The sequence below is a fragment of the Symphalangus syndactylus genome, chromosome 17 (assembly GCF_028878055.3).
Source record: "Symphalangus syndactylus isolate Jambi chromosome 17, NHGRI_mSymSyn1-v2.1_pri, whole genome shotgun sequence".
In the NCBI taxonomy this organism is placed as follows: Eukaryota; Metazoa; Chordata; class Mammalia; order Primates; family Hylobatidae; genus Symphalangus; species Symphalangus syndactylus.
Genome location: NC_072439.2, coordinates 88,905,876 through 88,920,409, shown reverse-complemented (window position 1 = coordinate 88,920,409; position 14,534 = coordinate 88,905,876). Strand labels below are relative to the sequence as shown.

The 14,534-nt window shown below is 47.3% G+C and overlaps 1 protein-coding gene across 1 annotated transcript in view; it reads left to right on the top strand.

Moving 5' to 3' along the window:
• Positions 1-14,263, top strand: part of MASP1 (MBL associated serine protease 1) — a 74,277-nt gene extending 60,014 nt beyond the window's left edge. The window contains exons 11-16 of the mRNA XM_063620501.1: positions 1,959-2,096; positions 5,333-5,446; positions 6,345-6,530; positions 8,350-8,417; positions 10,414-10,513; positions 11,274-14,263. Of these exons, the coding sequence (XP_063476571.1) occupies positions 1,959-2,096; positions 5,333-5,446; positions 6,345-6,530; positions 8,350-8,417; positions 10,414-10,513; positions 11,274-11,464 (797 nt within the window). The 3' untranslated portion in view covers positions 11,465-14,263. The remainder of the gene's footprint in view (positions 1-1,958; positions 2,097-5,332; positions 5,447-6,344; positions 6,531-8,349; positions 8,418-10,413; positions 10,514-11,273) is intronic.
• Positions 14,264-14,534: the final 271 nt, after the last annotated feature.

The window sequence follows — 14,534 nt, the reverse complement described above, 5'->3', positions numbered from 1 at the left end:
TTCCCTAAGCCTTACGGTAAAAATTACATGTTCAGTTCTCCATGTTTTGGTTCCTTGAAACCTACAAATTTTTTATTCTTACTATAAAGCCTGACTCTTCAAAATGAAAGTCCGTCTTTCCAGACTGGTTTCTGCTTTGCTCTTTCAAGTCAAAGCCTTATCCAGCCTTTGCTTAAAACCGTGGATGCTCCAGCTTCAGTGGCTTGGAAGCCACAGTGCACAGCAGATTCCTAGGGATGAAAAATGTATCTGATAAGATTCGAAAAATAGTATCCTACTCTGTATGTAGATATCATGGTTGAAGTTCCATTTATGGTCTCAGAGACATTTTATTTCCATCTACTATTTGTAGACCTGTTAAATATTCAAATGGCTGCCTATTTCCAAGTTTGTGCAGTACGTGGCACTTTCTTCTTCTGAATCTGGCTCCAAAGGGGGAGGAAGAATGTGGGAAAGGAATGTCAACTCGTCTTTTCAGAAGCTTTACTATAGAAGGGAGGAGAAGGAGAGACTGTGGAATGAATGGCGAATGGGGAAATGGAAGCTGATTTTTAGGATGAAAAGTCTTGACTGTGTTTTGGAGGCATAGAATAAGGAGAGATGAAAAATACAGGAGAGGGGTGACAATCTCCAAGGCCAGGTCTCCAAGAGTTCAAAAGTTAAGAGATCCAGGTGAAAAATTAGTTCTGAAGACAATAAAGTTTATAGGAAGAAGAGATGGTGAGGAGGATGGTTCCCACTCAGTGGGGTTCCCACTCAGGGATTTCCCACTCATTGGGCTCTGAGCATCTGTTGGGAATGGAGGCAGGGCATTAGCTTGGGGAAGCTGGCTGTGGGCATGTAGAATGATGCTGGGAGATGCTGCGGCTGCATCAAGGTTGTGGATGCAGAGCATCTCCAGCCTGGTGACAGCTACAAAGGTAGCAGGTGACTGCCTGGATCCTGGGGCTTGGGTTCTGAGTATTCTGCGAAGCCACATAGTTAAAAGTTTATGGGGCTGGCCTGAGTAAGAAAAGCCCAGAGTTGGGAGTCAGGAGACCTAGAATTATAGTCTTGCCACTAACTCTTGGAATACCTTTTGGAGGTCAATTTCCTTCTCTGGGCCTTGGTTTCTTTAGCTGAATGACGAAAGGGATAGACCAGATTATCTCCAAGGACTATTCAGTTGTAAAGTGTATATGTGGGAGCATGTCTGTCAATCCAAGCCAGTGGAAAACGGGATGGAGCAGGCAGACACTGTGGTGGAGGGGATCTTCAACTCCACAAGGCCCTGAGGAAGGGCTTCTCTGAGGAGACAAGATTCCTGTGGGTGGAGCATAATGATGCTTTATTAGCTGTGACTCTTTCATTTGTAAGTGACATAAACCCAACGTAAGCAGCTTAAGGGGAAAAAAGGTAATTTATAGGCACACATAACTGAAAAGGCTGTACCAAAAGGCTTCACGTATCATTAGATCAAAGAGCTCAACTATTAGGGTGCAATCTCTCTCTTTGCCCCTCAACTTTCAGCTCCACTTTTCTTCATCATGCTCAGCAGACTCTTAATGAAGTGATTGTTGGCAGATCTGGGCTTATGGCTTGGCAATTCCAGTAGGGAATGACTTTCTCTTCTGTAATATGTTTAGCAAAATTCTCAAGTAAGGCTTTCATTGGTCCAGCCAAGGTCACATTCCAATCTCTGAGCAATTGCTGTGACCAGAAAGTGCATGGCTTTGATCAGTCACATTCCTATCCCGAAACCAGAGGTGAGGTCAATCCACCTCTAGCTGCATAGACTAAGAATAGGGAAAGTGCAGCCTCCAAAGAAAGATTGGGATGCTATTATCAGGAAGGTCAATTAATGGTGGAGGAGCAAAAATAATAGATGTCCCTAACAGGGTGATGAGCTGGGAGCTCTGGCAGTGGGCAAGATGGAGCCCAGAGTCTGATCTGTCTCTCCCTCCCTCTCTTGGATGCAGTGTGTGGGCTCCCCAAATTCTCCCGGAAGCTGATGGCCAGGATCTTCAACGGACGCCCAGCCCAGAAAGGCACCACTCCCTGGATTGCCATGCTGTCACACCTGAATGGGCAGCCCTTCTGCGGGGGCTCCCTTCTAGGTAAGGAGAAGGTGGAAGAGTGGAAGCTAAGGAACTGAACCCCCTCCTTGGAGACTGACCAAGGTTTCTTCATTGAGAATCATTGTGCACACTAGCGTCAGGGCGCAGAAGCACAGTGTGGTAGAAAGAGTTCTCGACTAGACTGGATCCTGGTCTGTCTCTGGCACTGGGAAGGACAAAGTCAGGGAGTGTCTCAACCATGAATAACAGTACATGGAGGTCAAAGACAGGGCATGCCAGGGCTGTGAGTTCAGGGAGAGCCAGGAAACTCACCCTTGGGGATCACGGAAGGTCGATTTACAAAGACCTTGAATGCTATGCTTAGGAATTTCTATCTTGTCTTGAACGCTGCTTTAGGTTGATAAGTATGTTCTGGAAAGTTCTCTCCAGAGGCAGCATTGATAAAAAGGAGGGTGAAACTGGAGGCCAGGAGATCAGTAAGGCATCCATTGCAGCGGTGGGGAGAGAAGGCATAGCCTCAGAGTAAGAACAGGGTATGATGGATGGAAATAAGGAGGCAGATTCGATAACACTGGGAAATAGGACTGTCACCTTTGTAATGGAATGTGGGTGGGAGTGGGAGCAAGAATAAGAATAGCCAGTGGCTCTCCCTGACACGGTTTGGTCCAGGCAATCTAAGATCTATTCCAGTTCTGATGTCAAAAGAAAACTGAATAGCAATCTAGGCTATCTAATCGGATCCCACCCCCAAGGAAGAAGGCCAGGCTTGGCCCATCTCTGCATGGGCAGCTCCCAGGCTGACGGGCATGCCTCTCACTCAGCCTCACCCTCCTCCAGATCCAACAAGGGGTGGACAGCTCTGGGGCAGGGATCCCTTTGGCAAGGCATCAGGTCTGGGCTAGAACTGCAGCCAAAGCACCAGGGCTACATAAATCCCTACTCTGCAAGGAATTTATCCTTACATTCTCACAGGCCCAAAGATGAATGATCTCACTCAAAGGAGTCCCCCAGAGAGGTAAAGAGAGTGAGGGAAGGTATTATAGGGCCAGACAGGGCTGAGGGCAGTTCAGTGGGAGCAGAGTCGGGGAGAGGACCAAGGGAGAGAAGGGAAGGGAGACAGAGGACCAGAATTGGAAAGACAACAATGGAAAGGACAGAGAGAGGCAGAGAACACTGAGAGATACCTGAAAAATAAGATAGAGGATTGAAGAGAGTAACGAGAAAAATGAAAGGGAACAATATAACAAGAGGAAGAGGTACCGGCAGGGCACAAGATACCCAGGAGAGAAGAAGCCAGGGAAGGAGGGACCTGAAGGGAAGTTGGAGAGAAGCAGGGTGGTGTGGAGGAAGAGCTGCCAGCGAGGGCAGAGGGAGGGAAGACTCTGCTTCACCAGACAGCTCCGATTTTGTTAGAGGGCAAGTAAGAGAGATGGGTTGTGTGCACCTAATTTTAAGAATGAATTCATTTTCTTAAACTTTGATTTTTTTTTTTTTTTTTTTTTTTTGAGAAGGAGTCTCGCTCTATCGCCAGGATGGAGTACAGTGGTGCAATCTCAGCTCACTGCAACCTCTGCCTCCCGGCTTCAAGCCATTCTCCTGCCTCAGCCTCCCGATTAGCTAGGACAAACCTTGAATTTTTGAGTCCACTAATGTCCACCATGTATTGTTATTCATTGTGTGTTTATTCCCTATGACTTATGTTTGAAAAATGTTTGACGTTCACTTCTCTACCCTCAGCCAAGCTGGAATGCCCTCATGCTTCGCACTCCCTGCAGCAACCCTGATCTATCATTTCTGTCTCCCTCCCGTCTTTCAGTCTTAAAGAGCAAGGGAAGGATAGGAGAGGGCAGAAGAAATAGGAAAGCAGCCAAGGGACAGAGGAAGGGGAAAGCACCTCGTTAATGCCCACACTGATGCCTGGGTAGAGGGATCTGCAGAGCTGAGAGGCCAAGCTATGTCTCTGAACTGGCCAGTGTACACCCGTGGGTTCATCCAAACGGCCCTGAGCCCCACGCCAAGGCAGGCTCTCCTACCCTGGGCACCTCAGCACACCCGATCCACCTGGAAGATCTGGTCCTGGAAGTGGGCAGGGATCAAAAAATGCCCCAGGGCAGAGAAGAGCGGCCTAAGTGGAGCCCTGGCCAGGAACCAGGAGCACATAGCTGCTTCTGAGAGGGCCAAGTGGAGCCTGGAACCTGCTCTGGAACTAAGCACTTCTGCCCTCGACCCTGAAATTTGACCTGATACTCAGCCTCCCCCACCCCCATGTTCTAGAGCTTTTCTTTCTGCTTGGCTCATCCTGGATATGTCTCTGGGCTCAGCTACTTATGGGCTTGTCATCTGCTCCATATAAGAGGTGAATGGAAGCCTGACCCTGCATTAAACGAAGGGCAGATGCCTGTCCATCCAGAAAGATGCCAGCTGAGACACAGGAAATGCACTAAGCTGACTATCAAGAGCCCTGGGGTCTGGCCCTGGCCCTGACCCTGACCCTGAAACCAACCTGCTGGGTGACCCTGGACATCTCTGCTTTCTCCAGGCCTCAGGATTCCTGTCTATATAATGAAGGATCTAGATCAGAGCAGTGATTCTCCACCCTGGCAGCAGTAGAATTAACTAAGGAAATGTTTAAAACATTATCTGTGCCTGGGTTCCACCCCCATGACATAAATGGTCTAGATATATGTCCAGACACTGATTTACTCTTTTTTCATTCTCCAGGTAATTCTAATGTGCAGCCAGTTGTAGCTAGCCTCTGATTCGTCAGTGTTAAACTTTAATGTGCATACAAATTACTGAGGAGTCTTGTTAAAATGAAAATTCTGATTCAGTGGATCTGAGGTGGGGCCGGCCTAAGAGTCTTCATTTCTATGAAGCTTCCAGGTGATGCTAATGTTGCTGGTCCAGGGACCACACTTTGAGAACCAAGGCCTGAGAAGGCAGCCAGTTGACCACAGGCTTTCTGTGCACCCACCTTGGGCTCTCTGGCTCTCACCAATGCCATGGGCTTAACGGATCCCTGAAATCCTGTTTACAGTGTTCAGTCCTGGCCTCGGTTGGAATAGGCAGGTAAAAGTCACAGGTTTAAACCCTAATCTTCAGATTAGGATCAGATGAGCATTTGAGTTAGGGGCCATAAAATACAATGGAGAGAAGTATGGCCATTTTCGAGGTCTTGAGGGGTCCTCTGGAGTAGCCTGAAGACCCTCAGCTCAAGACAGAGGGAGGCAAGATCTGGCAATGCAGGATGATGAGACATGTGTTCCGTTCCCCAGGCTCCAGCTGGATTGTGACCGCCGCACACTGCCTCCACCAATCACTCGATCCAGAAGATCCGACCCTACATAACTCAGACTTGCTCAGCCCTTCTGACTTCAAAATCATCCTGGGTGAGTGAGTGAGGGGCAAGCTGATTCTCGAAGCCAACTGTGGTTCTGGGAATGACCTACTGGCCCTTTCCAAGGCGTGTCTGCTCACTCACTTGCTCACTCATTTGTCAGGGCAGGACACCTGGGATGGAGGTCCAGGAACCTGAGTCCAAGTGCAAAATATGATTCTCCAGACACATGACCATGAGCAAGGCATTGAATTCTATGCTTCAGTTTCACAACGATAAAATGAGGAGGCTTCTAGATAATTTCCAAAGACCTGTTAGATTTCCATGAACCGGTGGCTTCAAATGGATCATACATATACGATCCAGATTTCCCCTCTTGTTTATAAAATCAGATGACCAGCTGATTCAATTCAGGTCCACACATATTTACCTACTGACACTATGCCAGGATCTAAGGATACAGTATAATTAAGACCTAGTTTCTGCCCACAGGGAGCTTACAGTCTAATAAAGGAATAAGATATGAGCACAGAGACCTCTAATGGAAAGTAGCAAGCAGTAAGTTTTGTAGAAGAAGAACAGATAAAATGCCTTGGGAGTTGAGAGGGGAAAGGCTTCTAACCCAAGAGTCTGAGAGGCTACATGGAGGAGGTAATGTTTGACGCAGGCACTGAAGGTGATGATATGGATTGAACATGTGGCAGCAGGCATCAGAACAAGCATTACAAGGCAACAGCATCAGTTCCTGAAGAAAGACAGAGGTGGGAACCCATGAGAGTACGTAGAAAATGACCAATAGGGTGGGATGTCCGGGAAAGGTGGATGAAGGCAGTGAAAGGGCTAAGGCTGGAGGCACGGGCTGGATGGGGCTGGGGTGGGGGCTGACAGGGAACAAGGTATGACCTTATCCTCTGTTGCCCCCATGCCTCACATGTCTTCTTCTTGCCCAGGCAAGCATTGGAGGCGCCAGTCAGATGAAAACGAACAGCATCTCAGTGTCAAACACATCACTCTCCACCCCCAGTATGACCCCAACACATTCGAGAATGACGTGGCTCTGGTGGAGCTGTTGGAGATCCCAGTGCTGAATGCCTTCGTGATGCCCATCTGTCTGCCAGAGGGACCCCAGCAGGAAGGTACTTTCCCCCACCTCCACCTCTGCAGGGCAGCTGGTGCCTCCACAGGGATTCCGTCTTCATGTTAGTGAAGCTCTGGTGCCAATTAAGTCAGCTGACAGTGTCTGCATGACTCACCAGCTGCTTCCCTTCAAACGGCCAAGTCAGAACTGGGTCCAAGGCAGCAAAAGTTGTGGGAAGCACATAGTAAACAGTCAGACCCGAGGGTCCAGATGGAAAACCAAAACCTAGACTAGTTATCGTAACAGAGAGAATTTAATATAGGGCACTGGAGCAATGGAGAAGTAAAAGGGAAGAACTGAGATCATAGAGATGGTACCTGCAGGAAGAAACCACCAGCCCTAGGGCTGAGGAAACAAAGGTAAGAACCTGGAGTTAGAAATTAGAAGCTTGAAAAAGGGGCCCTATGGAGCCAGAACCTGAACTTCTGCAGAAGAGTCTAATGTGCTAAGGAAAACAGCTGGAAACAATGGCCACTACTGGGGTGAAAAACCACTGCCAGGGCTGATGCCAACAGCCAAAGCAAGTCTTCCTGCCTTTCTGAAAGTGCCCCCTGTTTTCAGGAAACCAGCTAGCAAAGTAGAACTGCCCACTTCAGAGTCTCATCCCTAGTGCCACAAAGCAGAGTATAGAAGGGTAAGTCTCGAGCTGGGGGACAATGGCTTAATACTCAGCACAGGCTCAAACCCCACTGCGACCATTTCCTAGTTGGGTGACCTTGAGGAAGTTATTTAACCTCATTAAGCCTCAACCCCCTTACCTCTAAACTGGAGATGCTATCCCATGTGGTGGCTGTGATATTTCCATGTTTGAGATAATACTTAAACATAGGTGACCCATGCCAGCTGGCTTCCTTTTCATTCTAATTTCAGTGGTGCCACATCAAGTTCACTTCCTTTAGCTCAAAAGAAAAATGGCGGAGATGTAATCTGAGGAGTATTTAGGGGAACTGAGCCAACAGGAAAGGCACAGGTGTAGCTGGCTTTGACTCATTGGGTGCCATGTGCCCACCATGTTCCAGGTGCTTTATGTTTATTAACTTATTTACGAATCATGCAAGCCTTGCAAGGTGGCATTGTAGCCCCATTTACAAATGAGAAAGCTAAGGGTCAGCAAGGTGAGGTGACTCACCCAAGATGCAGCTTGTATGAAGCAGATCTGGGGATATAGTACAAGTTTTCTGACTTTCAGCCCACCACTGTTTTCAGTATCCAGGCTGTTTTTCAAATGAGAAAATAATTGCTCTGTCAGTGCTCAACCCACTTCCACATTGCCCTACAGATTTACCAACTTCATAGACTTCTAGAATATCAACTCTGAAAGGGGTTTTAGAGAATACCAAGTCCAGCCTCCTCATTTTATGGATAGGAAAACAGAGGCTTAGAAGGGGAGCAGAGAGGAGGGCTTGCTAAAGGCACCATAGCACACAGTGGACTAGGCTGGGCTTTGTATTTATTTGCTGTTCTTGATTGAGCACCTACGATGTGCCAGCATTGTTATAGGCATTGTGATATAGCAGTGACCAAGAATGAGATTATGCTCTCGTGGACCCTAGTTTTCAGACTAGTTGAGGGTGGGACAAATAGAAAACTAAACAAGTAAACCAGTAACACATCATAGAAACCAGTGCCCTTAGCTCTGCCGCAGGTAATCTGTGGCCCAGCTGCCTTTCACGTCTTCCTCCCCACTACGCCACCTTTCTCTGAGAAGAACAATCCAGTCTTTCCTCCACAGAAGAGGATGATGGAGCTGCAAGCTGCACCCCTCCAAACACCCCACAGATAGCCTCTGTGTTCTCACAGTATCTTCTCTCCTCCAGGAGCCATGGTCATCGTCAGCGGCTGGGGGAAGCAGTTCTTACAAAGGTTCCCAGAGACCCTGATGGAGGTGAAGTGCATTTTATAACCTACAGACAGTGACACCTCAGCTCTGCACTGGGCCTTCCTGCTCCATATTGTTCCCTTAGGGATTTTGAGGCTTGGGTGGGGGTTGGTGAGAGGGAAACTAGGAGCCCAGACCCACCTCCAAAGTTCAATGAGACTTTGAACCCCAGAAAGCTTGATTTGTTTGTTCTACATGTCATGGACTCTAGCCTCTAAACACTGTTAAGTTTTCCTGGTAGCTTATTAAAGGCTTAGCTTATGAAAATTCTCCCAGAAAACAGCAAGTTTAGACACTCCCATGGGTGACAATCCAGCTGCACACCATGAGAACTGCACACCAAATTGGCCAGAATGAGCCAGGCTCTTGAGAACCACAGTCTTTGCAGTAATGAACTTGACAATTACACTTAGAAGTTCAAATCCTATCATTTCAGGGAAAAAAAAACAAAAAACACTGAACTAAAAGTAAGGAGCCATAGTTTCAAGTCTTGGCTCCTACTAACTTGCTGGGTCATCTGAAGCAACTTATTTTGCCTCTCTAGACCATAAGATACTATTTCCAACTGCAAAGTTATGGGGCAACAGGAGATGCCCTCAAAGAGTTGCTTGGCTCTGATATCACAGGGGCCTATGACTGACACAGCTAGTTTCTAAATTCTTCCACATATATTATTTTGACATACTTTAAAATTTGGGATTTGCAACAACCGTTCATCTCTTCATTCACTAACTCCCGGGGGTCTATTTGGTGTTTCCTCAGTACCACACGCTGTACTAGCTACTAGCTGTGCTGGGGTAAAAGGATAGATCTGGTCCCTGGCCTCCTTGGGCTCATGGTCAAGTGGGATGGACAGAAAGTAGTTATGGATGTGATAAAGGTGGAGAAAGAGAAATGTAGGATGCTCCAGAACATATGAAGGAGAATCTGATCTCGTCTCAGGGCTTCAGGAGGCATTCCCAAAGGAAGTGATGCTGAAATGATACCTGAATGACGAATCAGGTGCTCAACAGTTGCTGAGGACCTGTCCTCAGGACCACCCTGCCCTGGCTTCCTCTCCCCTTATCCAGGGAAGGCCATGGCCCAAGAGGGATCTGAATGGCCTCTGGTTTCCTCCCAGCAAAGGCAACAGGAGTTGTCCATTTAGAGAATATGGCCCATTCAGTTCTTGATTTGACTGAAAGAGAATCACATGTTTCCTCTTTTTATTCCAGACATCTACTCCAACAGTTACCCCCACCCTGGATCAAGGGCAATAATAGTCACAATGCCTTATTTTTATGTATCAATTTTGCTGCATTGCAAAAAATATATATATTTTTTCTGGGTATCTACTAAGCTCCAAGCAATGTAAGATAGAAATGCATAAAATACAGATCCAGCATCGAGACAGACGCTCATACTGTAGTGAGGGAGGACAACATAAGAAAGTGCTTGCTGCAAAGCCAGCAGTGATAACTCCACAGTAATTAATACTTATACAGTGTGTGTACTTTACAAAGCACTTGTTCATGCCTCTCCTCTTTGTACAGTGATTAGTATATCAAATACTGCAACTTCCATTTTTCAGATGAGGAAACTGAGTCTCAGAGTCTGAAAAACAATGAGTAAGCCACATGTTCTAGGTCCTACAGTAGGGGTGAGAGAAAAGAAAACCAACCTTCATTTTTGTATACATTGTCCTATTGACTAATACATCTCCTAGGCAAGTATTATTACCTCTATCTTACTGATGAGAGATCTGAGGCCCAGAGAGGGCATGTTACTTGCCCAAGTTCACACAGCCAAGGTCTTCATAGCCAAGACTACCCTAGAACACGGGCCTCCTGATTCTCCACTCAACTGTTCCTTCACCTGTAGCATGGGGCAGTCTCTTAGATCAAGTCTAAGGTAGACACAGGTCCGTCCAGGTATGGAGTGGACAGGAGCCATCTTCAGGGGTGTCAGAATAGCAGAGGCTTCTCAGCCAGGGGTGAGGACCAATAACAGCTTTGTGTTCTAGATTGAAATCCCGATTGTTGACCACAGCACCTGCCAGAAGGCTTATGCCCCGCTGAAGAAGAAAGTGACCAGGGACATGATCTGTGCTGGGGAGAAGGAAGGTGGGTTAAGAGGCTGGCATACAACAGGGGCACTGCCAGCCAGGGAGTGGTGCAGAGCCAGCAAGGGAGCACAGAGGCCTCCCAGCCTGGTGGGCTGCCAGTGTGGGGGCGCAGGGGACTGGAGGAAGGCCGTGGGAGGAGGGATTCCACAGGAGAAGATGCATCGGAGAAAAGATATCTACAGGATGCTCATCATTCCCTTCCCAAGTCCAGTGTTTCCCTTAAGAAAGAGGCCTTGGCCGGGCGCGGTGGTTCATGCCTGTAATCCCAGCACTTTGGGAGGCCGAGGCGGGTGGATCACCTGAGGTCGGGAGTTCGAGACCTGTCTTGCTAACATGGCGAAACCCCATCTCTACTAAAAATACAAAAATTAGCCAGGCGTGGTGGCAGGTGCCTGTAGTCCCAGCTACTCGGGAGGCTGAGGCTGGAGAATCGCTTGAACCCAGGAGGTAGAGGTTGCTGTGAGCTGAGATCGTGCCACTGCACTCTAGCCTGTGTGTGACAGAGCGAAACTCCATCTCAAAAAAAAAAAAAAAAGATAAAAGAAAAAGAAAAGAAAGAAAGAGGTCTGAATCAGTGCTTTCTAGAATCATTTCAGCTTTGATGCGGCCTGACCTAGAACTGCCCAGAGCGAGGTTTGGGTCCAACGGTCTGCTGTGCCCTCTAGTGCCCAATTCTCTGAACTACAACCCATACTTGGGAGAAGGAGACGGGCTGGGAAGGGGCATTTTATCTTCATCTGTGCCTCTTTTTCATCTAGGGGGAAAGGACGCCTGTGCGGGTGACTCTGGAGGCCCCATGGTGACCTTGAATAGGGAAAGAGGCCAGTGGTACCTAGTGGGCACTGTGTCCTGGGGTGAGGACTGCGGGAAGAAGGACCGCTACGGAGTATACTCTTACATCCACCACAACAAGGACTGGATTCAGAGGGTCACCGGAGTGAGGAACTGAATTTGGCTCCTCAGCCCCAGCACCACGGGCTGTGGGCAGTCAGTAGCAGAGGACAATCCTCCGATGAAAGCAGCCATTTCTCCTTTCCTTCCTCCCATCCCCCCTCCTTCAGCCTATCCATTACTGGGCAATAGAGCAGGTATCTTCACCCGCTTTTCACTCTCTTTAAAGAGATGGAGCAGGGGAGTGGTCGGAACACAGGCCAAATCCAGGCTCTATCACTTACTAGTTTGCAGTGCTGGGCAGGTGACCGCATCTCTTCGAACCTCAGTTTCTTCATAAGATGGAAATGCTATACCTTACCTACCTCATAAAAGTCTGATGAGGAAAAGATTAACTAATAGATGCATAGCACTTAACACAGTGCATAGCATACACTGCTTTCAACACATGCGCCTTAGCAGAAGGTCGGTGCGTCTACCAGGCAAACGAAGCTCAATTACAAACCCCTGCCTGGGTCTTAGCATTGATCAGTGACACACCTCTCCCCTCAGCCTTGACCATCTCCATCTGCCTTTAAATGCTGTATGCTTTTTTGCCACCGTGCAACTTTCCCAACATCCATCTTCACCTTCACCCCTAAAAAAGCAAAACAGACAAGGTTCTGAGTCCTATGGTGTGTCCCCTAGCAATGTAGCTAGGAACATGCGCTAGATGCCAGATTGCAGAAGGGCCTGAGAGAAGCACGGACAGGAGGGAGCCTGGGGATTGAGGTTTGGAAAGGCAGACACCTGGTTCTAGAACTAGCTTTGCCCTTAGCCCCCTGTATGACCCTATGCAAGTCCTTTTCCCTCATTTCAAAGGGTCCTCCAAGCTCTGACGATCTAAGATACAATGAAGCCATTTTCCCCCTGATAAGATGAAGTAAACCCAATGTAACTAAAAGGCAAAACTTACAGTCGGTTCAAAGGAACTTTGATGCAGACAAAATGCTGCTGCTGCTCCTGCAATACCCACCCCTTTCCACTACGGGTGGGTTCCCAAGGACACAGGCCAGGCAAAGTGTGAGCCAAGGGATCCTTCCTTATTCCTAAGCAGAGCATCCGCTCTGGGCCCTGGCCTCCTTCCCTTCTTGGGAAACTGGGCTGCTCAAGGTGGGCCCTGGTAGTTTGTACCCCAGGCCCCTACACTCTTCCTTCCTATGTCCACAGCTGACCTCAAGCAGCCATTCCCCAACTCCTCACCCCTAAGCCTCGCCCTGAACTCCCTAATCTTGCAAGGCCGTAAGTGTTTTCCAAGCAAAATGCCTCTCCCATCCTCTCTCAGGAAGCTTCTAGTGACCTTATGCCCTCCAGAGCTCCAAGATATAAGCCCTCCAAGGGGTCAGAAGCTCCAAGTTCCTGTCTTCTGCTTTATAGAAATTGATCTTCCCTGGGGGATTTTAACTCTTGACCTGTATGCAGCTGTTGGAGTAATTCCAGGTCTCTTGAAAAAAAAGAGGAAGATAATGGAGAATGAGAACTTATATATATATTAAGCCCCAGGCTGAATACTCAGGGACAGCAATTCACAGCCTGCTCCTGGTTCTATAAACAAGTCATTCTACCTCTCTGTGCCCTGCTGTTTATTCTATAAGGGGAAGGTGGCAATGGGACCCAGCTCCATCAGACACTTGTCAAGCTAGCAGAAACTCCATTTTCAATGCCAAAGAAGAACTGGAATGCTGTTTTGGAATCCTCCCAAGGCATTCCAAGACACCATACCTTCCCATTTCAAGCACGCCTGGGCACACCCCAACATCCCAGGCTGTGCTGGCTGCTGTGGGAACTACCTAGATGAAGACAGTATCATTTATACCTTCTAGGAGCTCCCATTGGAAGACTTGAAACATATGTAAGTGACTACTGTGTAACAGAATAAACCCTGCCAAGTGCTGTTTTGGAAAGTCATGGAGGTAAAAGAAAGACCATTCTGGTATGAAGGTTTTGGGGGAGGAGATATCAATCAAGAAGGCTTCCCGGAAGAGGTGACTGGACTGGAGCCTTGTCCACAGGTAAGACGGAGGAGGCCTTCCGGATGGAGGGAGAACAATAGTAAATGTCCACTGAAGATGTCCTTTATTATACCAGCCCCTCCCACAAAAACACATGTCCAGTACACTCTTTTTCTGGGATCAGAACCAACACCAAAAAGAGCTTTTCTCCTTAAAGTTAGAATTCTAAACAGGACTTGAAATGGCCTCAAGGTTTGTGCACAAATACTGACTTCTGGCTGGACCCAGCGTGTTGTGTTTATTCCTCCAATTGCAATTTCATCCTTATCCTGAGAAAATGTCTAAATAGGCCATGGAACCCAGGCTTCCCCGTGATCTACAAGCACTTATTAACTGTGCCAGCTCCTGCACTGCTGCTAAAGTCCAAGAAACCCAAATCTCTCACAGAGCCATAGAGGCAGAGGGTTGGAGTATCGGTGAGGACAACAACCTTGTCTAACTTTGCGACCTCATTCTTGAGCATTTCTACTGATGAGAAACTCGCTATCCCCAATTGCAGCTCATTCAACTTTAAAATTGCTGCTTTTTGAATCACTGATTGTGAATATTAATTTTAAAAGTGTAAGTAAGAAAATGTTTTAAATGTGCTGCCTCTTAAAAAGGTCTCCTCTTTGTGCAACCAAAACCCACCTCTCTAGAATACAGTTTGTATGACTGAAGCTATAATTTCATACCATGAGTGCTGCTGTTAGCAATAATAATCACGCCCGGATTTTATTAACAACAGAAGCTGTTGCTCTTATGAAAAAACAAACATTAGTTCCAATAAACATCTGCATTGAGTCAAAGCTCCCTGTTTGTTTGTATGTTTTTTATGCACTGATGATTATAGTGAGTTGTTTTCATTTACCAGCATTTTGCTCTATTCCTGCAGGATCACTGTACCATGAAGGGAGAGGGACTATGATGGGAAGATTGTTGTAGATACAAAAGCATGTCTTAGGTTTTTGCATCAGTTCTGTTTAAATACCTGTCCTATTATTCCTGTAAATTATCAAAATATCCCAGAATGCCAATGTTTCTGCATCCACATTACAATTATTAAATGCCACTCATTTATTAAATTTACTATTACCG